The sequence below is a fragment of the Bombus vosnesenskii genome, unplaced genomic scaffold, assembly GCF_011952255.1.
Source record: "Bombus vosnesenskii isolate JDL3184/JDL3185 unplaced genomic scaffold, Bvos_JDL3184-5_v1.1 scf7180000013264, whole genome shotgun sequence".
Classification (NCBI taxonomy): Eukaryota; Metazoa; Arthropoda; class Insecta; order Hymenoptera; family Apidae; genus Bombus; species Bombus vosnesenskii.
The window spans coordinates 7,046,386-7,069,278 of record NW_022882924.1 but is presented as its reverse complement, the minus strand read 5'-3'; the positions used below and the strand labels follow the sequence as shown (position 1 = coordinate 7,069,278).

The 22,893-nt window shown below is 35.5% G+C and overlaps 2 protein-coding genes across 7 annotated transcripts in view; one reads left to right on the top strand and one right to left on the bottom strand.

Moving 5' to 3' along the window:
• Nucleotides 1-205: 205 nt before the first annotated feature.
• LOC117240716 lies at nucleotides 206-7,472 on the bottom strand. 5 transcript variants are annotated; one of them, XM_033506760.1, is made up of 6 exons: nucleotides 7,392-7,472; nucleotides 4,153-4,554; nucleotides 3,572-3,815; nucleotides 2,256-2,680; nucleotides 1,398-1,676; nucleotides 206-1,300 (listed from the first exon to the last, which is right to left on the bottom strand). In XM_033506760.1, the coding sequence occupies exons 2-6, from the start codon at nucleotides 4,468-4,470 to the stop codon at nucleotides 1,109-1,111; spliced, it is 1,458 nt and encodes a 485-aa protein (XP_033362651.1). In that variant the 5' UTR covers nucleotides 4,471-4,554; nucleotides 7,392-7,472; the 3' UTR covers nucleotides 206-1,108. The 5 variants fall into 5 exon arrangements, with proteins under 5 accessions (XP_033362651.1, XP_033362670.1, XP_033362642.1 ...); XM_033506779.1 differs by lacking the exon at nucleotides 7,392-7,472 and adding an exon at nucleotides 6,903-6,958; XM_033506751.1 differs by lacking the exon at nucleotides 7,392-7,472 and adding an exon at nucleotides 5,666-6,196.
• A 6,481-nt stretch (nucleotides 7,473-13,953) lies between these two features.
• LOC117239104 overlaps nucleotides 13,954-22,893 on the top strand; it is a 281,294-nt gene continuing 272,354 nt past the window's right edge. Inside the window, exon 1 of one of the 2 annotated variants that reach the window (XM_033504416.1) lies at nucleotides 13,954-14,356. In XM_033504416.1, coding sequence (XP_033360307.1) covers nucleotides 14,224-14,356 — 133 coding nt within the window. In that variant the 5' untranslated portion in view covers nucleotides 13,954-14,223. The remainder of the gene's footprint in view (nucleotides 14,357-22,893) is intronic. The other variant, XR_004494354.1, reaches the window with a different exon arrangement.

Below are 22,893 nucleotides of genomic sequence, written 5' to 3'. Positions count from 1 at the left end.
AAATAATTACAGCCGTCCAATCCAAGAAGTTATATTTTCCCGTTCTACTATTGCTACCGTGACGCACGTTACGGTTTATGTTTTTGGTGTTTGAACAGATAATTGGATTGTTAGACAGAAAAGCAGGACTTTTAAAAATTAACAAAGACGAAATAGTGTTACTTCGATTGGGTTTAATTCTTGTAAATATAAATAGGACGCAATGTAAGTATGCATAATAAAAGTATAATGATACATTAAAAATACAGGATTTTTGGATAAATAAATATTATTAAGTTTAAGGTATCAAAAAGTGAATTAATTTTGTTTTCCTCGGTTAACAGTCTAACGTTAATTACATATTTATAAATGTTTGGCTATAGATAGAAAGGTTCGTAAAATACAAGAAAAAGATAAAATAAGGTGGCATACTAATTGTATCTAATGTTAGAGCAACGATACATCTACCAAATGAAACTTAGAATCCATACAACGTCTGTTCTAAGTATTAATTTTGAGTAAACACCTGCCTGCGGTATATCGTGTGATTAAATACTAATACTAATACTGGCAACAGTTCAATAGCAACAAATATGAGGATTTTGAACAAGTTATTAAATGAAGAAATTATAAAAGGAAAGAGAATTATCGATTGTATACATATAAAAATACATTGTACATTTTCTATACAAATACATTTTTCAGAAGGGAAAAAATCTATCTAAGTAATATACGAGTATGAAATTCTATTCCCTAATTTCTATTTGCGCGCGCGATTCAAATCTCGTGCACTCGTATTACGATTATTTTATTTCGATGACAACGTTATAGAATAATTTCTCTTGTAGACGGACAACCAATTATAGAGAGAGAGAAAGAGAGAGAGAGAGAGAGAGAGAGAGAGAAAGAGAGAGAGAGAGACTACGAATTTATTATATAAATCTATGTTGCAAGTTCACGTCGTTGTGAATAACAGTAACAATGGCAGTGAAACGCTCTTAGCGTGCTTGTGTCTTCTAAAAATATTCAGCCGTGTCTCTAAGTATCGAGCTATTATCTCGCAATTTTACAAAAGTTCTTGTAAAATCTTCCGTTAAATCAACGATATAATGGAAGTAATTTGTATCGTTCACACGATGAGATTCATTTCCTCCGTATGATGTCCTATACGTCCTATAACAAATGGCCAATTTCTTTTCGAGATCCTTTCCAATTCTCCCCGTAAGAGATTCAGAAGGTCGTCGAGATATCGCAGATCATGTACGTCCTGTCGTAGTTTGCTGGTATCGGACGAGATGTCTGCCATTTTCTGTTCGTCACACTGAAAAATACAGTAACAAGAAAATTTATGCTTCCAATTTTGATCTTATATACTTTCCAAGGATTTTCGAGTGACATATATTTTCAAAAACAATTACTTGAAAGTTCTTTCGAAGATTAGATATGTCTCGACAAATGTCTTTGTTGCTAGCTTGAAGTTTCCTTATTTTGTTTTGAAGATGAATTAAATGTTCTTTCTCGAGAACTCCCGGCATATTCTCATCCGTTTCAATGGTCAAGGCCAGCCTGGTCAATTGATCGTGTGAGGACGTGCTGTCGTGAAAACTATCTTCCTCAAGAAGAACCATAGCTTTCTCGGGATTTGTGTCGAGTACTTCAAGAATCGATACCACCTCATTGGTAGTAGAACGTTGTCCCTGTAGAAAAGTAAACAAAAAAAAAAAAAAAAAAAAAGAAAAAAACAAATGAATAAATAAACGAACAAACAGAAGAGAAAAATAATTGTTCATTGATACAGTCTATAAGGAAAAGAAATTAAAGTAGCAAATTAGATTTTTGAAAAACTAATTTTCACTATAGCTAGTAATTTCTGAATCAAAGTTTTTAAATTGATAAAAAATCAATTATTTTCAGATGAAATTTATGGAAAATCAACATATACATGTTAGTGATATACATCTTTCGTTTGATAGGAAATTAACAGAAAAAGACATTACTTCTTCTTCTTTCTTCTTCTTTCAATTCTTCTTGAAATTATTTTCTACGCTTGTTAGTACATTATTTAATAAATATCGTATTTTCCCATTCTTCTTTTAGAAAATTATTTTTCATACAAAATTCACGAGTAATTGAACATTAGGAAACGAGAAGAGGCATAGTTACGATCCAAAAATTTCTACCATATTTCCAAAAAATGTCCACTTTTTTTCAACAAATTAGTATCTACTTTCACCAACTGAATAACTTTCTCTACTTAATATAGCAAAAAATAGAACCTGTGTGTTATCGAGTTTGTAATTCGTCGTTGCCAACTCGTCACTGAGACAGAGAGGAGGAGTGCTTTGCATATTCGAGGTGTGGGTATTGGAGCTCGAATCGTTGCTCTGGATACCGGAAGTGTCTTCGAACGGAGTCGTTTCAGAGCAACCGCTAAAAGAGTCGCGTGTCTCCATCTTGCCACTGTTCTCCCATGTGTCATTCAATCTCTCGCAACTGGATCTCTTGCTGAACGAATAATCGGACACGTTCAGACTGCTTGAATAATCGGACATGTCTTCCGTTTTCGTTTCGTTTTTATCGTCTATCGTCCCGTTGTCCCCGTTATAGATTCGTTCATATTTTTTCCAACGATGCAAGTCAATTATCGGTACCACTATTTCCTTCGGATTGGGATTCGTGAAAGTTTTCATTTGCATTCCACCTGACGAAATGTTTTAAGATAGAATATACATTCCATTTACATGAACTCACTTTAACTTATACGTACATTAACTTTGAATTCCAATTTTAATTTAATCTACTTACTGTTTAACTCTTGCAATTTCTGTTATATACATATATTACATACATATGTTATGTTTTACGTATGTTTCATACGTGCGACCAGCGAAAATTTATCTCTAGTGATCTCGATATTTAGATTAGAATTCGAGACAATAAGTCTCATTACGCGGACATGAAATTACCGACGAGGAGTCGCGCTAGTATATCGAGCGAACGAAATGAATTATTTTCTTAATTTGATTTTCCTAACGAAGACAAATGTTCGAGAATGCAGATAATTCTAATCGCCCTAACGTCTCCATAATCGTACAAAAATTCATTCGTTACGACCATATCCAGATACTATACGAAGGCTATTCAAAATTTACAAATCGAAAATAAGCGATCATTTATACGTCAATGATCGATCGAGCGGAAGATTACAGAAAAGATATTTTATTAGGAATAATCAGAAGCGTTTCACGGGATGTCCAAGTTTCATCGAGAATACGAACGTATTTGACAAACGATCGAGGGCATTGCGGAACAAGTTTAAGAGCACAGCCGTTCGAACGAAAGTACGTCTAACGAGCATGAAGCGAACCGATTTCACATATTGGTAAACCGCGAAACTTTATTAGGTCAGACACAATAGCCGGGTTATATTCAAGTTAGCTGATGGCGGGTCCGCATTGGAACAAGTTTGTTGCGCGATCCGCTGTTGCACGCTCTGCGAATGTCGAACCGGCACGAGCACTCTTTCTCTCTCTCTCTCTCTCTCTTTCTTTCTTGTTGTTTCCCGCATTCTTCTGAACAGCAAGATACATACCATCTTGGTTGGAGTCGATAAGACAGTCCAACTGGTGGCGGTAGTGAGACGTCTTCCATGGATTATTTGACACGTCTCTCATTTGAGAGATCGACAAGTAGCGGGGCGACGGCGCTAGTATTCGGTACTTCTGAGATCTGACCAGCCTTTCCGGTGTGTAGCACGTGCCGTGCGAGTCCTGCGACTTCGGGTTCGAATCGTCCGAATATCGTGTCTCGTCTTCCGCTAGAAATGGCGCGATGTCCTACAATTTCATCGATCTGCTTAAATTTGATCGTTCTCCGCGAGAAGGATTGTCATCGGTTACGTGTAAACGTACATATTTAGAAAGAAATATCGAAGTTCGCAAGAGAAAGCGCTGATAGCGCCAACTCGGAAGCTGTTATAGACACTCGCGACACCACGGGGTAGATATTATAATAGAAAACGATCTGTGTTTTGAGTTATTGTATCGTCGGATGAAAATTTCTCGATTCTATCAAGAGGCTTTGTTCATTTGTTGCGTAATTACTTGTAACGATAGTTGCGACAATTACTCGGGAATAAAACATCTCTGAAGAAGTGAAATGATGTCAACTTACCGCTTTTTTCTTAATCGCATCTAGCTCGATAAGATTCACGTCCCAATCTTCGTTAATTAACGACGTAAGTTCTATTTTCTCGTAATTACCGTTGCATTCTTGTTTGAATTCCTGCGCAAGGACATAACTTTCGCTGTCGTCAGAATCTATGCAGGAAAACATCGATTCCGACGATCCCACCGATCGACGATCTTTGCTACGAGTTGATCTAGGCGATTTTAGATCGTCCTCGTTGCTCAACCACCATCCAAAATCATCCTGTCTCAACATCTCTCTAAGCTTCGTATCGCCACTGTTTCTTCCTTTTAGACAAAACATCGTTAAACGAGCTATGTTTGATGGGATTTCTCTTCGCCGATTTTCCGATACTTTACGATACAGCGAAGATACGTTACATTAAATCTGGAATGGACAAGATTATCGAACGTTAATTCAAATTTATCGAAAAAAAAGTACGATTCCTCGATGATTTACGTTTCATATGAACACGTAGCCAATTTTTCAGGCAGTCCTTATTTTAATAACGTTACTTAATAATAATTTAATAATGTACTTTTATACGATATTCAATGGGTTTTTAATTTTTACGTTATACGTAGGTTCATACGTAATACGAGTTATTAAGGTGCTGTCTCTCTGCTTTAGAAAAAGAATGACTCTTTACTACGACTATTGCTGCAATTATTACGATATACGTATATGAAACATCTTTTCGTAAGTTCAGATATAATTTTCATCTCGTACTTTGCTCGGATATTATTCAAGAATAAAACGCGGCTATCTACGAAATGACATCATTATTACATTATGTTAATGGCGTTTTACTAATGAAGAACTTCACTTCACTCTCCTATCTTCTTTCAAACGTATCTCTCTCAAAGTAAGTTATGTCCTTTATTTTAGTAGTCTTATCAACACCGAATTACGTACACATGTACATTATCTGTCTGGGTCAGCGTATTCATCGACGCATTTACAGAGAGAATTTCAGCCAATAATTTCTATTCGCTTTATCTAGCTTCCATGATGTAATCAGAGAACAAATTCCTCCATCCAATTTATACTTGACGCTTCGCATCGGGCAACTTTACAGGAAACGACGTTTCTCGCTTGTTTTTCCTATTTACCATTGCAAACGTTATCGGACCGACGAACGACGAACAGTTGGTCAAAGATTAAAACCGTGTCTTAAACTGTCTTGATAATTCCTAGCACTAATCGAACGATAAAGTAGAATTCTCTATTTCTCCGAATCTCTGTCAGAGGACAAATAGTTCGTTTTATAATTCGCCGATTCTTTCCACTGTAATTTCTCAACCAAATAAGACAACTTCGTGTCCAAGCGGACAAACCAAATAGATAAAGAGGTTAGGTTAACGGGTCACTAACTGAAATTTCGTTTCGATAAATCAAGTTCTACCATAAGCTCGTAACACGGAGAAGGGAAATTGCGTAGATTCGAACTAGGAACTTAGACGAGAGAATCCATCAACGAGTGAGCCATTATACGTACACTTGCTCGGCTTCTGTATCGGCGACTCGAACACTCGACGTACAACCGGGAACGTCAAACCATCGATAAGTCGAGCGTTCTATGGCCAAGTTTCGCATGAATCGTGTCGAATTGAACCACGTTGCTCGTGACTTCGAACTGTACCAGCCGCGCGAGAATTATACGCGAGTTAGAGCCATCGCAGCCGCGAGCCTCGATCACGACTCTGATCTCGTAATCTAAAACGCGTTGCTTTGACAGCCGTACGAAGCGCCGTTTCAGTTCGACTGTCTCTATGAAACACCGATTTTCTTGACCACTGGTCGCCATGGGGACGCTAATTTAATAACCCAACGGTTCTCGTTTCGTGTCGTCGCGTTCGCCAGCGTTTAGAGCGACCGCGCGTCGATTAACGTCGCATGTTCGTTGGTATCTCGCTCGTTCCCGTGATTCATTTATGCAGACCGATGACTAGATTCAGTCGCGAGAGCAGAGACACCGGCGATATGAGATTTGTGCACGCGTATGGTTAGATAGTTGGGTTTTTGTACGGAGTATTCGATGACTCGGTTGGTAAATCGACAGGGATCGAACGTGCAGCGAATTAGTGGAGAGCAGTGGCGTGGATGTTGCGAGTTGGTGTCGCGAGTGGAATACGCGTAGCTGTGTTCGACGAAACGTTTCTTATTATAATCGGTCGAGTTTATGTTTCAATTTAGAAATTCTAACGTTTTTTACGGCATTTTGCGTAACATAGTGTTGCATATTTCGACTTGTCCTTTCATTAATCTTTACTTGTTAACGTTATTTTCTTTTTAAATTATACAACGTTACATAAAAGCATTCGTTGATCAATAACTAAGCTGATGTACGAACGACGAAGAATTTCTTATCACGATCAAGGAAGCAGCAACATAAGTGTATCTCTAATTCTCAGCATGTCTTCTATTTTATATAATGTTTGACATTAGTATAGAGAAACCGAAGTTTTTCACTGGTTATTATCCGTAACTTATACAGCCAGTTGATTTATCGAGAAACAGATTATATTTGCAATTCTAATCTTATCGACGCCTATTTATTTCGCACTATGTAAATGAACGTAATCCAGATATGTTCTACATATAAAAGAGACATTAATCGTCTTAACGTTTTACGTAAACGGCACATACGTATATATATATATATATATATATATATATATATATATATATATATCTCTGTTTATTTAATCAGATTCGTTTGAATTCATCCTTATCTTGAGCTTCCAATTCACATTTCCTCATGGACGCGTGCACAGGCATAAAAAAGCACTGATCAGGCATCGTAAAACACTGATCTTCATCTTTCGTCTTGCGATTTTTCCACTCGGCGATTAGTTCGTATTATTAACTACGCTCATTATTTACGTTACGCTGGCCAAGGAGAAGTTGTCACGTGCGAATTCAATGGCACGAAAGTACACACACGAAACGGCGTTCGCGTCCGATCATCATAAAATTAATCAAAGAAACTTATATCGATGCAATCACAGTTCGTACGTATTCGTCTGAATGAGGCTTCATCGTCTTCGACGAGCAACGATCGCCAGCAACCGTAAAATCTTCTTCGGTTCATGCACTGACCCATACCACGTTTTTCCTCGAGTTATAACATAGTTCAGCCAATGGTGAATGTCGGTATTTGTTTTCGATATGGCCTAAATAAATATTGCGATAGCGAGAAATTAATTTTTACTGTTACTCACCTATCAATTCGTATTTGCGGGAGTACATTTTCTTGCGATAACACGATGACCCGGCTCTCGCGATACCTCTCGCGAGTTTCCTGTCGACAATAAGTCAAAGCAGTGGTAATTCGAACTTCGTAGATACGAGCGTGAGCAGCAGTTACCCTTCAGATGGTCAGATCTGTTTTGTAAACACACATTTTATCTTCACAAGCTATTCTATGTACTGGACACGTCTTCAATTCACGTGAGATACGACGAGTGAAAACTTTAGAGTTGCTCGTGGCAGAAATACGACGATGTACTGGGAGAAATCTAGTCAGACAATATTCAAGCGTTAGAGATATTTTGCTAATGATCGTATTTGTGAATAACATCGTGCGACATGTAATTATATTATTTGCGATATAATCGTATCTCAATTGCATATTTCAATTTACATTCTATTTAATTAATTATATATTTGTATACAGGATGATCCATAACATGTGGAACAATTGGGCACGGGGTAATTCTATGTGAAAAAATGAGTTGAAAATATGGAATAAAAAGGTTTTCATACGACGCTTTGTTTCTGAGAAAATTGCCATACATTCGAAAATAAATAAAAATTGCGAAATAACATTTTTCCGTCTAAGCCTCCACTTTCAAGCAAATAATGTTTCAACATGTTTGTTTAGTTAAGAATTGTTCTGTTACACTTTAACGAATTTTTAAAATGAAAAGAATATAATAAAAATATAATAAGTATTCGTACAGTTACCGTTCTATGCGATGAAACGTACGTAGATGCTTTAAAAAATAATCTACATCAAAGTGCATAAAAAGAATGGGTTTGACAGACAATGTTATCGTGACGTAAGATAACGATACAAAGCATAATGCTGCTAATATGCGAGTGTGGTACTTGTATAATGTTTACAAACACTTAAAAACACGTCCACAACAACCAGATGTAAATATCATTGAAAATATTTGGGACCACCTGAAACGAAAAGATACAGAGTCACCATATTTCAGCAAGAAATGATTTAAAGAAGGTTCTTGTAGAAGAATGGAAAAATATTTCAAGCAGAGTACTCATCTATTTGATAAATTCACTACCACGACGGCTTCGAGCCATAATAAAATCAAAAGGAAACCCCATTGAGTATTAAAATGATCAAACCTAGCGATTTCCTCTCTTAGATATTAGGCGAGCCTTACTCTTTTCCTACTATACTATAACTGTATGAATATTAATCACGCATATATTTTTGCCATTTGTTAGATACTTGTTAATATCTCCGCAAAGAATATAGGTTTCCCCTTTTTTTTTATGAAAATTATTTTGCGGCTTGGTAGGAATATATACGTATTTTTTATTTGCTAAAATTTCGCTGATAGACGATGTTCTACAATATTTTTGTTGAAATTAATTACTGTACGAATACATTTTACACCGACTGTCCATTTTTACATATGAAAAAATATTATTTACATTTTCGAGTTGCTTTCACAGGTAGTTTAACATCCTGTTGATTATTTTTTTTGTTCGATTCGGAATTAGCTAATCAAAATTTCGAACTTGATTTTCTCGGAAATGTCACGTGAAAAAATGTTATTTTTTCTCGCAGAACCGCCTTGCACCAACTTGTACCATTAGTTACGGACCAATTTGCAAATATGATTACTCGTTATTAGTTGTTATACATTACATTATATGTATATTTTATTTTATATTTTATATCATATTCAATAAATACACACCTTTCATCAACATTTGCACTGATTTCGTTCTGCTATCACTACGCTTTATCTTTTCGGACGGATGTGACATTTCTTCGTCGTGCGCAACATTTTTGTTACGAAATTACAAAAGAACGACACTGCGACACAAAATTGTGATGTACATCGAACAACAATAAGAGCGAACGACTCGTGCGTTGATTGAGTCGTGATATATATAAGTGGATATATACAATTGAACAACAGGTTGTAAGGTTCTCGTGTTTCGAAATTTTATCGTGTCACCGTGACGTGAGTTTTCATAATAAACAATGCGATTAATTAGAGACATTTATCTAATAACTATTACCACGAGGAGAACTCTAATCGTACTGGCTCGCGTATATCTGCAATGGCGAAGAGATATACTTACTCTTTCACGCGATAGCATCGAGTTTCATGATTGAAACTAGTATACTTAAAAAAAAAAAAAATGAAACGACTAGGTAATTGTTGTGTAGATTGTTTCAGAACAGTGAGTGTGAGATATGTCCATTAGTATCATCGATAGCAAAGCTTAAAAATGTTTAACCGAAAGGAAAAATTAATACTCGATGAAGCATACACGTATTTGAGATGATTTCGCACGCGTTGAATTTTTATGTGTGCATAAATATTAATGTTTCATTAAAAACGGTAGTCACAGTCGTTATAACGCTTTCTGATATTAAGACCTGAAATGAACATATAGAAATCAATTTTTTATTTCTAAAGTAGCTCTTGTGTAAGAAATATAATTTATGCACATATCCTTATTTTGCAATTTTCGTTAGGTTCTACATTTCATTTTCGTAGTACCAGTAGTTTTTGCAGTCATATGGAGATATTATTAGATGGTACGAAATTTGATGTACTTAAGATTAACACGGACCTGATCAGGCCCAGTCTTCGGCTTCAAAATTTAATTTAAAGTAAATTTTTATATCATCTGACTTTATGTAAATTCTTATATTATCCGATTAATCAGTTTCTCAATTTTTGTTAATATAAGAATTTACGTAAAGTTAGACGGGCAAAAGTAACAACAATGAACGTGTAACTTTAAATTAAATTTTGAAACCGGTCATTTGATCGGGCCTGTTAAGGTTAATGTTAATCTATGTATTAATGTACAAAATAAAAAATTGTATTAAAAAATTTGCACAACGATTCTAGCTTTTCAATCGAATGATATATCGTAACGAATTTCTAAATAACTACGACGATAATTATACATCTCTCTGGTTCCAAATCAGATCATATTACAATCTTATAACGTAATGGAATTCCGGTTTCTAAAATTTTTTCTCTGGTCACGAAACACTATGCACTAGTTCGTTTTGTAAATCAAACAGACGTTGATTAATAACTTAGATAATGTCGCCCGAAATGTTATTACACCTATTGCAATCCCTTTGTATTCATCCTCACAGTCGAAGTAATTTTCTTAACAAATAATTTCCTCCACGTTTCTACGCTACTTAATTTCTATTTCCTATCAAAACACGCCTGCTGCTACTTACTGCTTTGATAATAAAAACACAATTACGCAAATTCACTTTTCCACAGCACAGACCAGTTGAAATTTCAATGAAATACGCCAGGATACCACGGAGTTATGCAAAGCTGACATGGCGCGCGCGAGGCGCGAAGCGCGAGTGATAACGCGAGGTAGATTGTCTTTCCAATTTTACCGTTTTCTAACAGTCAGCTTGTGGTCTAGGGGTACGAATCACCACCGTAGATCCGACATGTGGATACAAACGGGTATTCGAGACTACACGCTGATTTTCGTTTTTTTCCGGGGGACTTTTTCGGTCAAAGGTTGACCTGTATCGATGGGCAAGAAGTTGCGCTAAACAGTTGAATTTTAATTCGCTTTTTAGGACGAATATTCATAAGCGTGACGTCAGAAGGCCTTGATCAGTAATAAAAAGGTGCATCAGCGATAACGTTATCGATACTGTCGTTGCAATTCGATATAACGGGTGTTTCGTGAAATTCAACCGCATGCTCCTTTTATTCTTCCAGCGTGTAGAAATGGACCTGGTCTTATTTGAATATACGTGCTTGCTAATTAATGTTTCCGCACTTAACGTATTACGTGTCACTTGTACCGTCTTTGGCCGACAAAACCGTTGAAGTTTCTCCATTGAAACGTTCTCATCTCAGTGTACGTAAAGCAAGGGATGATATGCATCGTGGTTTACATGGAAAGTTCGTGTGGTATAGAATGGGTCAGATGTAACTATTCCACTGTAACTAATTAATTAAAACTGTGGATGAAACGAAAGGAAGTTACATTATTGGTTTTATATATATGCTACCTACATAGAAATTGTATTATAATGAAGAGAAGCGATACATTGATCATTTCTATACTTCCTAAGTAGTCGCGATTATCCAAATATGTATCATCTATTTGTTGTTGCAGTTTCACGACGATTATACTTCTAGAAGTAAATATTTTACTTTAGGCACCTTATGCACAAGCAATCTTTCTATAAAATCATGATTAGTTGACTTTGCCCTATCATAATATCGAAGCGATTATCTTCTGCACGATAAGGGGGATTAAATCAAGTGTGATTCATGGAACGTGTCGAGAAGCCACGTGGTTGCATGTTGCGGTTTGGTATAAAATGTAGAATGTTATTCTCTGGTGCAAAATGAAACTCAATCAGAGGACGTAATTACTTACATAAGAAAATCGTTCGCACCAGTTTCATTCTTGTATCAAGATAATATCGACGGTGATATGTTAGTTCTTGATTTTTAAAACAATTGGTTTGACGCACTAGATGTATCTTTAATTCCGATTTATTTAATAAAATATACATGCTTGTAGGTAGCGTAATATATGTAAAGTTTGAAAGGGAGGTTACTATGCTAAAGTTTTAATAAAGGAAAATATGTATCTAATAAAGTTCCGAATTTAAGTTAAGAATCTCGAGTTTAGAATAATAACCGAGTACTCGCTATGTATGTATTTTCATATTATCTCGTATTATTAGAAATTGAATGCGTTTTCTAATATGAGCATCCGAAGAATTTAATATAATATGAGCGATATTTAAGTTTATAACTATGTACGTATAGCGTTGCATCTTATGCAGCTTTTCACGTTAAATTCCAATATAATAGTAAAGATATTGTAATTACTAATCTAATCCTCCAACAGCTACTGTTAGGAATATTACGAAGATTTACTATATTATTGGCTCATCATACAACTCTCAAAATGCAAGTCTAAATGTATTTTTATTTTTTACAGCGTATTTCGTTTCTTTAAAACTGAATAGATTCGATTTATTAAAATGTTATAATATTATAATATTATCGATTTTGCTTCTTGCGTAAAAAATTTAAATTTTAAATGTCGTCATAAAAAAGAAGTTCAAAGGATTCAGGTTAAAAGACCAAATAGCCCATGCTATCGGATTTTCTCGTCCTCATTTTTCATAGAGAATTTGATATAAATGCAGTCTAATATTAGCCAAAAAGGAAAACAGAACTTTGTCGTATTAAAATTTCACATTTTGCTCTTTATCAAAGAATAAAACACACAAATGAATGTATGACGTTAAAAACGCATTTCTTATTCTAATAAGGTTAGTTCTCAAATTAATGTTTATTCGTTTGTCTCTGTTTATTTGTCAAATTCGCTAATTGTATTTTGATATTTCGTATTTCGATATCCTACAATTTTGTATAATTTGGAAGGTATAACATTTAAATAAAAAACTGTATCGTTTTATTTTTAAAATTTTATGGGTCTTCGTAAAAAATAAAGTTTTATGATTATATTGTATCCTGTAATTTTGTTAAACAAATTTTATTGGAATTTTTGTAGTTTTCAAAACAAAGAGTGACGGTGATTACTGAAAAATTTTTTCGTAAAAAGAATATTCGTTCTAATTTAATGAAACGTGTATTTAATCATGTTTTATAGACAACATAAATATTTCAGTGTTATTCTGACTTTTAGAGAACATTTTTATTACACGGAAGAAAATATATGTGTCCATTACCATTATTACGCATTTTACTGTCTTTTTCATATAAAATAGAATAAAGCACAAAACATATGTATGTCATATATTTAATGAAATAAAAAATGTTCGGTTTATCTATCCATATACTACTAATTCAAATAACAATAACCTACCTGTAACAATATCATACCTGTTATGTGGTAGTACGTAAAAATTCAATTTCACAACGGTCGAAATACGATAGCGTTCTATTTCACAATACTAAAAACGTTTCTTAAATCCTGGCGCCACTTCACACTACGAAAGATTTAAAATGCAAACTGACATAAAAGTTGAAATCAAAACATAAAAGATAAGCAGTGATAAATAAGAAGTAACCTGTCTTCCTTCCGGCATACTTTGCACCAAATGGGTCCATTAAAACACTTAAAATCTTGCGATATGGGAACACAATAAATCCACGTTTAGCAATGACACGGTTTAAAGATGCTGCTGCACGGTGAAGTCGATAACGGGTCACGCGAATGCTACACGATCGATACATCGAAACGATGATTGCACAAGTCGCGAAATTCCGACGCGAAGGGTTAAACGTTGTAGGAAAATCGAAAGATCGACGAACTTTCGAACGAACGATGAAGAAATCGCTTGGTAAGGAGCGCACTTCCGGCTTCTTAAGGCGCATGTACACAAATATGGCGTCTTGGTGGAGGACGGTGGTGAGTGTACGCGACGACGTGGGGTTTGGCGGGGTTTGTCGGATCGATAGCGCGCATGAGAGTGCGCGAACACCTACGTCGGTGATCGTCGCGACCTGGCCGCCACCGTGAGTCGAGTATCCGGCGAGTATTTCCCGATGTCAATAGCGTACGTGCGTCCGAGTGACGAGCACCGGAGCCGGTAGCTCGTCGACGAGATTCCAGTCGGTCGTGTGTGCCCATTTCGCGCGTTTCTTCGCTTAAGTACCCGTCGGTTTCCTTCATTTGGATCGTGCTCCGATAGAGAGCCGATCATCCGGACCTGTTCGCCGCGAGTGTATAAGGTTATGTTCACGGTGGTTACGCGCGGAAGTATCGCGGAAGCCGGTATGGAGTCTCGTTGAAAGTGATATGTCCGTGATGTCACGAGGCTCGCCCTGGTGCCTCGACGCACCAGGGACGAGAAAATCCATGCTTTTTCTAACCATCGCCATCCTCTTCGGCTTGTTGTCGCGAGGCGTCGTTGCCGAGAAGAGTAAAAAATGTAAGTAACTGTTCACGCTATATCGACTGCTTTTCTTCACTTTTTTCTTTTTACCGGTTTCCCCGCCTATAATTATTTTGCGTGTATCATATCGTCCGGACAAGTGGGATTAGTATTGTTTTAGAGCCGAGATGCAGTTTGAATGTTCCGTGTCATGCGCTTCGGAACTCACTCTCTGAAGTTGTCGCGATTTATCACAGATTTCCATCACGTTTTTGAATGACAATACGATTTATTCCAGACCGTTTTATTGTTACCATAACTGATGTATTTTTTAATTGCATTTTAATTTCATTTTTTATCAATGCTTTGCATTCATTTGATTTAAGTGATTATAGGTTAGAAATTTCGATACAAATTGGATGTTTTTGTTAGCAAGTTGTTTAAAAAAAATCTTCTTTTTCGTTAAAAAAGTGTCGCGTTCTATCTGATTCACTTCGTTCAGTAAATGCCAGACCACTTTGCTCTTGAACATAATCGTTCTTATATATTACTTGGTAATTAATGCAAATAATACGCTTATCGTGAAAAGTTTAGATTAGAAAGTTGCGGGTATTCATAGATACAGTCAGAGAAAAGAAGTTAAATTATTCTCGAACTTTGATTAAAATAGTGCAATTGAAAGAAAGTATTTAGTTTTATCCTATCTCGAACTTGTTTATTTTGATACTGATTGAATAGATATCTTTTTACTCTGTATAAATCTTTTCAAGAGGACAATGCTCATGAAATAAATCTGTTCATTCACCTTGTGCAAAATTCTTTTTCTTTCTTATTGTATTCAACGGTTGCTCCCGTTGTTTCTGTGCTATCACCAAAACCACGTGGGAAGAGGCTATGTATACTTTGTATGTCGTTCGCGTTTCTTTATACACTATCACCATTTAATACAATTTTACAATATGAAGAACGCGTGCTTTAAATTGGTATGTAATTATTTATTTGTATTAATTAAAAGAAGGATGCCTATTAATTAATTTAGAAATACTTTATTTATTACGTCGTATTATTATGCTAAAATTTATTTGAAAATTGATTTTATATACGAACGTGCACTTTTGATAATTAAAAACTGGCTGATTGTAATATTACGAATGTTTTTACGAGATGAAAATAATTATGATCACATAAAATCACATGATGCATGATTTATGAAAAATCAAACCTGTTGCTAATGAGTAGAAAAGCAAATTTTACTATGTTATATGTCAAAGGGTTGGCTAAAAGTGGGTTTCCAGTCTAAAAGAACTTTGACTTCTTTATTGAACTGGTTGCGTGCAACGTATATCGATCAGTTGCACGTTTGTTCAGCCGTTACTATTATACTTCGCTTTACGACTGTTCGACCATTGTAATTGCCGAAGCTTGCTATTATGTTGCTTATTGAATGTTAACAACCTAAGTTATAATTTTTAATTCTCCATTGATTTAATTCATAACTATTCGCATGAATGGATTGTTAGAGTTCCATGAATGAAAATATTACAAGCTATGAGAAGCTTGATCTATTTGCTTTTATAGACTTTATTTTTATGAAAAAGTGGAAAATTTATATTTATGATAATATAAAATCTATGATTTAACTAAAACTTGTCATTCGTAGTATAAATTTTCCATATCGTTAATAACAAATCTAACATATTAAAGAGATTTTAATAAATTCGATTCTAACTATATCCGTGATATTATCAGTAGACTTTATTACCTCTGCTTATATTTCATGAAGCGAAGCGGATTAAGTACCGACGAAGATTGTAGATGTTATCGAAAGGGGATGATAGGTACATTGTGCGTGATCTTAATATAGGTAATCTTGATTTATTAATACGATTGCCAATGCAGGATGAAAAAAGGTGATTAGACGCAATGGAAGCGGGCAAAAAGAAAGCTATTTAATGGGTGACTCTAATGCGAGTCTTGAATATTAATGTTGCATAAGCATTATCCAAAGTTGCACTTTACTTCTTTGTAGAACATTTAGTGCTTACTTTACATGCATTTAGTCGACGTAACCTGTGGTAAAATTTCATGTTAATTTTAAGTTTCTCGAGCGTTTGCTACCATGAAGCATTATGCAAAATAAATAGGCATTACACCGAAGACGTATTGCGATGATAATCTTATTTAATCTAACGTTTCTTGGTACTATCCTTCTTTCCATTTGTATTTAGTTTGTTTTAGTAAAACAACGTAGGAAAACTTTGTGGTAAATGTGCGTATAATGTTCCAACGTGGCTCAATATTTTTAACGTTTCTATTGTTAAATATGAAATGTCTAACGAACGTCAATATTCACCAATTATTATAGAAATACGATAGTTATGTTTCCTAATATTATCTTTTATAATTATATTCCCTCTCTTTATTATTTTCTATTTAATTACATATGTCAAACTGAGAAGTCTTCTTAATGGAAGAATATTGAAGTCAATAAGTTTTCATACATATCGTTTGACTTATATAAGTACAATATCTTCTGACGTTTCAACGTACAATTGATGTATTGGAAAAATCAGTTGTTAAAATGTAATATCTCCCAATCATATCGGATAATTGAAAGCACGTTGTGACAGAGCTTGAAGATCGATGAGGAAGTCAATCATATTCTTCTTCCGCTAACTTATTATGTGTTCGGTACTAAGTGCAGATTTGTCTTGGTATCTTTATTTAGGAACGCTTCGAGATTAAAGAGCGTGGAACAGCGAAATGAGAAGGAAAGCATTCAAATAGCAACTTCATTCTGATAATCATTTCAACCTTACTTATACAGATATACCGAACGAAATTTTTATATGAGAATTTTTTCCATCGTTTTGATGTCTATGATCGACCGTGTAAATATCCTCGCATATTCCTCATTCAAAAATACTGAAAATTCTGTATCTATATAATCGTTTTAAAGAAGAATAATTTTCAAATTTGTTATATCATTGAGCTAAATGAATAAGCAAATACAATAGCGCTTAACAGTTTAAAATTGGAAAAATTGTAAATACGAAGAAGCATTATAAACTTTACAAAACAAAATTGTACTTTGCAAAACCAACGAATAAATATAACGTATATTCTAGCGTAGATATGGGACGTAATAAATATGTCTAGTACAAAAGTTACTGACTTAAATAAGTATGTAGCAATTTAAAATATCCTTTTAGCCGCTACTGTATTTATTTCAGAATCATAGCGTATATACATATGTACGTAACCGTATTTTCTCCTACGCTTCATGTTAAACTCAATTCCTTCCCTTCATTTCCTTTGTTATTAACTGTTCAATTGCTCGTTGGGTTCAATTGCTTCTAGTATATCACTCGGTTTGCTCTCCTTTGTTTCAGTTGTTTCGTTAATTTCAGCCCTCATCTCGAGGATTCCCCCTTTCCGGACCGTAATAAACTTTCGTCTGTTTCCTCCAGCTTTCCTTATACATTTTATGCATGCTCAAAGCTTTTCCGTCCGCCGAAATCCTACGCGTCGCTTATCATTTTCGTCCCCTGTGGCCGGAATAATAAAGGAAATGATAAAATCTTCTTCTCATTATTCGAAGAATTATTTATTAATCGACCAACACGAAATTTCCATAAACATACTCGAGTACGATCGTTTTAGTTTCATCGTTTCCGGCCTCTATTCGATTTTTTAATCGTTTCATTCGATTAAGCCTTTACGCTTTGTCTGATCATAGTGTACTTTGAAATTTATACGCATTTTATTTACTGGGAGTTCACAGCGAAACAAAGCACTGTGTACGCGTTAAGTTTGAATGAAAATTTATTTCGAAGAACGACAACGCTATATATTATAGATCGCTTTGAAAGACGTGATATATTGTTTTCGTGTGCATGAACAGAGGTATTCTCTCGTTCGATGTTTTATTATTTCTGTAGGATGCGAGCGAGTTAAACCAAACGTCATTGCAAATGATCACTCGTAGGATTAATCGTTGTTTCGTATTTAGTTATTTAATAAAATACATTCGTTTGTTCAATTCTTCGATATATCTATACCGGAATTGTAAGTAATTTGTATTGATAATGCATTTTCGTAGCGAAAACTGAAGGCTCTTGATAGCTTTTACCAGATACCAATGTACTACAATATCGGTAAATAATCAGCTGTAAGAATCCTCTCTCGATGAAGCAAAACGAATTCAGCGGAAACATCGTTAAATCGGGACTGTGTGACTCGATTCGATAAAAATGCGCTAGAAAAACTGGTCGATTAGCAGAATTCCTACACGGAATAATTGATTGGAACGTACAATTAGCTATCTCACGGATAGAAGTCTCCGGTGAATCATCGATCTTTCATCCGACGAAAGACTTCTCTGATGAATAAAATTGCAAAGAAGGGAACAAATCTTACTCGTTTACCTTCTGTCTATCCATCGAGTTTATCTGCACTGCCATAACTCTGCACTATCCTGTAGACTGCAGACTAGTGTAGACCAAAGGGAAACTTGGTTTCTTCCAACAGAAGGGAAAACTGTACCCGCCCCTCGTATATTTTCGGAGACGCTGGTGTGAAATTATAGTGGCTTTGCTATAGGTCTTGGTAAACGAGCGAGCTGTCATGCGAAAATTGCTGTAATCACGCCAAAGTTGCCGGAACAACGTTAATTGTTTGCTCCAACGGTAGCAGGAAGATTACTGCGTTGCCGCGGCCAGTATACGACGAACGTGACACGGACCGATAAACGAAGCTAATTACGACAGTCAAATTAGCTCGGACGAACAGCCATACCGCACTGATTTGGCGGTCATGTATGATCGATCAATGTCCATATACTGTCGATCGAAACGTACGCCTATCATAATTACTAATATCCCTTGTTATTGCTTCCTACGAAGGACCATAGTTTTCGGTGCATCGGTGATCAAATATTACTCTCGAATATACTCATAATGCTGTTTCAACTTGTCTTATGGTAAATTGGATATCTTTTAATCCGATATTATATAATAATGAATACACAAACGATATCTCCGTTTGAAGTTATTCAAGGAGTTTGTTAAAGGTACTGCTAACGTAATTGAATAAAAAGGAAATTGTTTCCAAGTTATCTGTAACTTGGTAAAATAGGTACTTAGGGGCTGTTGTAGTTCTTAATGAGAGTATAAGAGCATAAATTTAATTTAGTAGGTACACGGTACACTGGCTCATGAAAGTACTTGAATACTTATCGTGGCAAACTTTATGTCCATACTGTATTTGTTATATTTTGAAACATTTTGAAAGTTCATTAGTACTGTAGCCAGATGCATCGTGATTATATCAATAACATTTGAAATTAATCCGGAAATAGATTGCAAGATGTTTGTGGCATACGCGTAATTAGTAAAAAATTGTTGCAGCCTGAATAACCATCCTAAGAATATCATACGCGTTAAGTACAGTCCCACCGAATATCGAGGATTATTTAATATAACGAATAGAGTTGACTGTTCAAATACTTTTTTGTGAACTCTGCGAGATACATATACAGGGTGGTTGGTAACTGATGGTACAAGCGGAAAGGGGGTGATTCTACGCGAAAAAGGAGGTTGAAAGTATAGAATAAAAATTAAAAAAAATTTTTTTTTTTATTTTTCCATCGAGATAACGATCTACAGTGAGATCCGTTATAACGAGACGAGATAAAGTGCACGCGTACCGAGCGAAAATTCAAAGTCGATTTTCTCGAAAACAAAGCCTCAAACGAAAAATTTTTATTCCATATTTTCGACTTCTTTTTTCGCGTAGAATCACCCCCTTTCCGCTTGTACCACCAGTTACTAACCACCCTGTATACTTGTACTAAATGCTTATAATTTCTGCACATTGGTTATATTTGTATAATGTTGTGTTGGCAATTAAGTGATTGCGGATTTTGTCATTACCACCTAATGGTAAAAAAATATAATCGCTAATAAACATATAGTGGATGTGACTTTAAATAAATGAACAAATAAATGAATAGAAATGGATACAAAAGGACGATAGAACCTTCGAACAGATTTAATATTTCTTCGGTAAACGTATATGTTTGCTATTACGATCGTCTCAACATTTTACGGAAATAATCCTGTCAGTTTTCTTTAAGTTTCTCCTATGCAACCAATTTTCAACAAGAATTTCCAGATCTTAGAATAGAATCAGGGTTTCTTTCGAAAAAAAACTAAGCGAACGTGACATAGTTTTCAGTATCTCGGACATAAATCGGAAGAAAGCCTTTCGTTTCATCTAAAAGAACTCGATCAGCTTTGATCGGTAGACGTTCAGTCTAAAGCATAGCTTTTTGTGCGACCGCTCTCTCCCATGTGGCATCGATTTTCCTGCGGTCCGCATAGATTTTCACCTTTGTAGAAAGTGTCGTGCACTCAACGGCGAGGCCACTGCTTTTCTCTTCGTCCGAAGCACTCTTGCTCCATATTTGCACGCGGTCTTCAAGTGTTCATCCTTCTGTCTTACATCTACCTGCTCCTGTGTCTGTACTTGTTCAAGTACCAAAACCTCGAACCTAGAGCTCTCCTTTGGTGCACGTTGATCATAGATTTATCGATCGCGAAAGTCGTTTCTCTCATCGATGAGATGCTGTGACGAAATAGTGTTAAATAGCGTTTTTCTATGTAAATAGACTTGATAGTGTATATTGTTCTTTATATGTGCAATTTCTTATTTATTTTAGGATGCTTTTTAAAAGTTTCTTGACTCTCAATCTTAATTACAATTTCCCAGTCTATGATTATTCAATCTTCGTTTTTAAATTGGAATGTTACTGTTTAAAATCGATGATTGAAGCGACTATATTTTTCCAACTTTTAACTTTCTTTCGCAGAAGCGTTTTTACGGATGTTTTATCAAAGTTGTCTACATAAGCAGCATAATTCATACAAGTAACTATTAATTATTAATTTCAAAATTCTTTATATATATTTAGTATGTATTTGAAAAGGTATTTTTAAAGAGATACATATTACGATGGAAGATTGAAGTATCGCGATACTCGCAAATTGATAGGTCTATCAGTCGTTGTAAATAATTATCGATACCTGTATGTATCTCTTTCCTATATCCGACAGGTGTTACGTTTCTCGCGTTTCGTTCCATAGATAGTTAATAAATACAGGATTTATTTCTTAAGTACTGTAACGAGTTTAATTCTCCGTTGTTCGTGATATCGTAAGTGTCGTGTAAAGCCAAAGTGGGCTTTTAAACTCTAGTTGAGATTAAACTACCTATCGTGATGCCGCCTTTAAGCTTGGCTTAAACTTTAAGCTTTGGCAGAGAACCTCTATGTAAATAGTTTTGATTGATAATGGACTAAGAGAAACATCGTGATAGATTTAGTATAAAGGAGAAACTAGCCACGTTCAAGTTTCCGCGAACTATGATAAACAAGCGATGCGATCGAATTGTTAGATTATTATCGTTGCGCTATATTCGATAAGGGAATAGATAATAGTTATGAATTTGTATTATATCGGAAGAAGACTAAACGGACAAAGAAACTTTTATCCTCAAAAATTACGACTCTGTCGATGATTGAGAAAATTTTAAGACCAGAACACCAAATTCGCTCGATTGAAAAATGTTCCGGGCAATAAAGTCGCAAGCGTCGTTTTTTCGAACACAGACAATTTCTCTTTCGCACGGCGAACATCGGTGGCAGAACCGTATACTCCTGTTTCTTACTCTCTCTTTCTCTCTTTCTGTAGCCTTTCCGTGGTTACCCTTGTCACTGTCTGGCGGCTTGATTTCTTGCTAAACTCTGCCGGCAAGAAACTTCGCATCCGGGAAGGAGTGACTCGCTCTTTCCCCATTTACTTATCCCCTGGGATAGTCGCGGTGGTCCAGACTGTGCATCACCGGCGACAACGGTCCTTCGACTTGGCAAAATTCCACTCAATTTCCGTGGAATTCACGTGCGACCGACAGACCGCGAAATTCTACGTAAGATGATGGTCGTTGAGTTATGAGCGATCGCGGTTGTCATTTTTCTTCTTCCTCTTTTTAACCGTTTTTGCTTCGACCGAGTGATGTTTTGCATGATTCCGATTCACCAAAGATAAATTCGGTCGTAATAGATCGCCGATGTTCCTATTCGTAGAATACGGACAAAACTTCTTGAAATTTAAATGTAAAATGTAACCTGCAAAGTTCTGCTATTCTTCTAAATCTTATATCTAACTTTTTCACGAATCTTTAACGTCCTTTCATCTTTAATTAATTTCCAATTAAATCAACTACAATTATGTCTACCTTATTTTATTTTCGACCATCTGCTTGGGCCACGCCAGATTACTCGAGGAAAGTAGTCTCGATCGACAAACGTAGTTTCATGTTTTTATCATTCAACTGCTCAATTCCTATATCGTAAATATTTTAGTCTCTCCTAATGGTTTGAGCAAAGAGCGTAGAAAATTTCTCCAACTTTAAATAAACGATCTAAATTTTATGTGATATATACTACAAGAAGTTAATTCTGCTCATCAATTCCAACACCATCGACTCGTATGTGCTTTGGTAACATTTGTATATTGTTAATAAAAATCGATCAA

Excerpts from the sequence above, each read along its gene's own strand:
- LOC117240716 (XM_033506760.1), bottom strand. The coding sequence starts at position 4,470 with ATGTTTTGTCTAAAAGGAAGAAACAGTGGCGATACGAAGCTTAGAGAG. Across the intron at positions 1,677-2,255 it reads ACAAACTCGATAACACACAG|GGACAACGTTCTACTACCAA; the intron begins GTTCTATTTTTT and ends ACTTTTCTACAG. Across the intron at positions 1,301-1,397 it reads ATCTTCGAAAGAACTTTCAA|TGTGACGAACAGAAAATGGC; the intron begins GTAATTGTTTTT and ends TGTATTTTTCAG.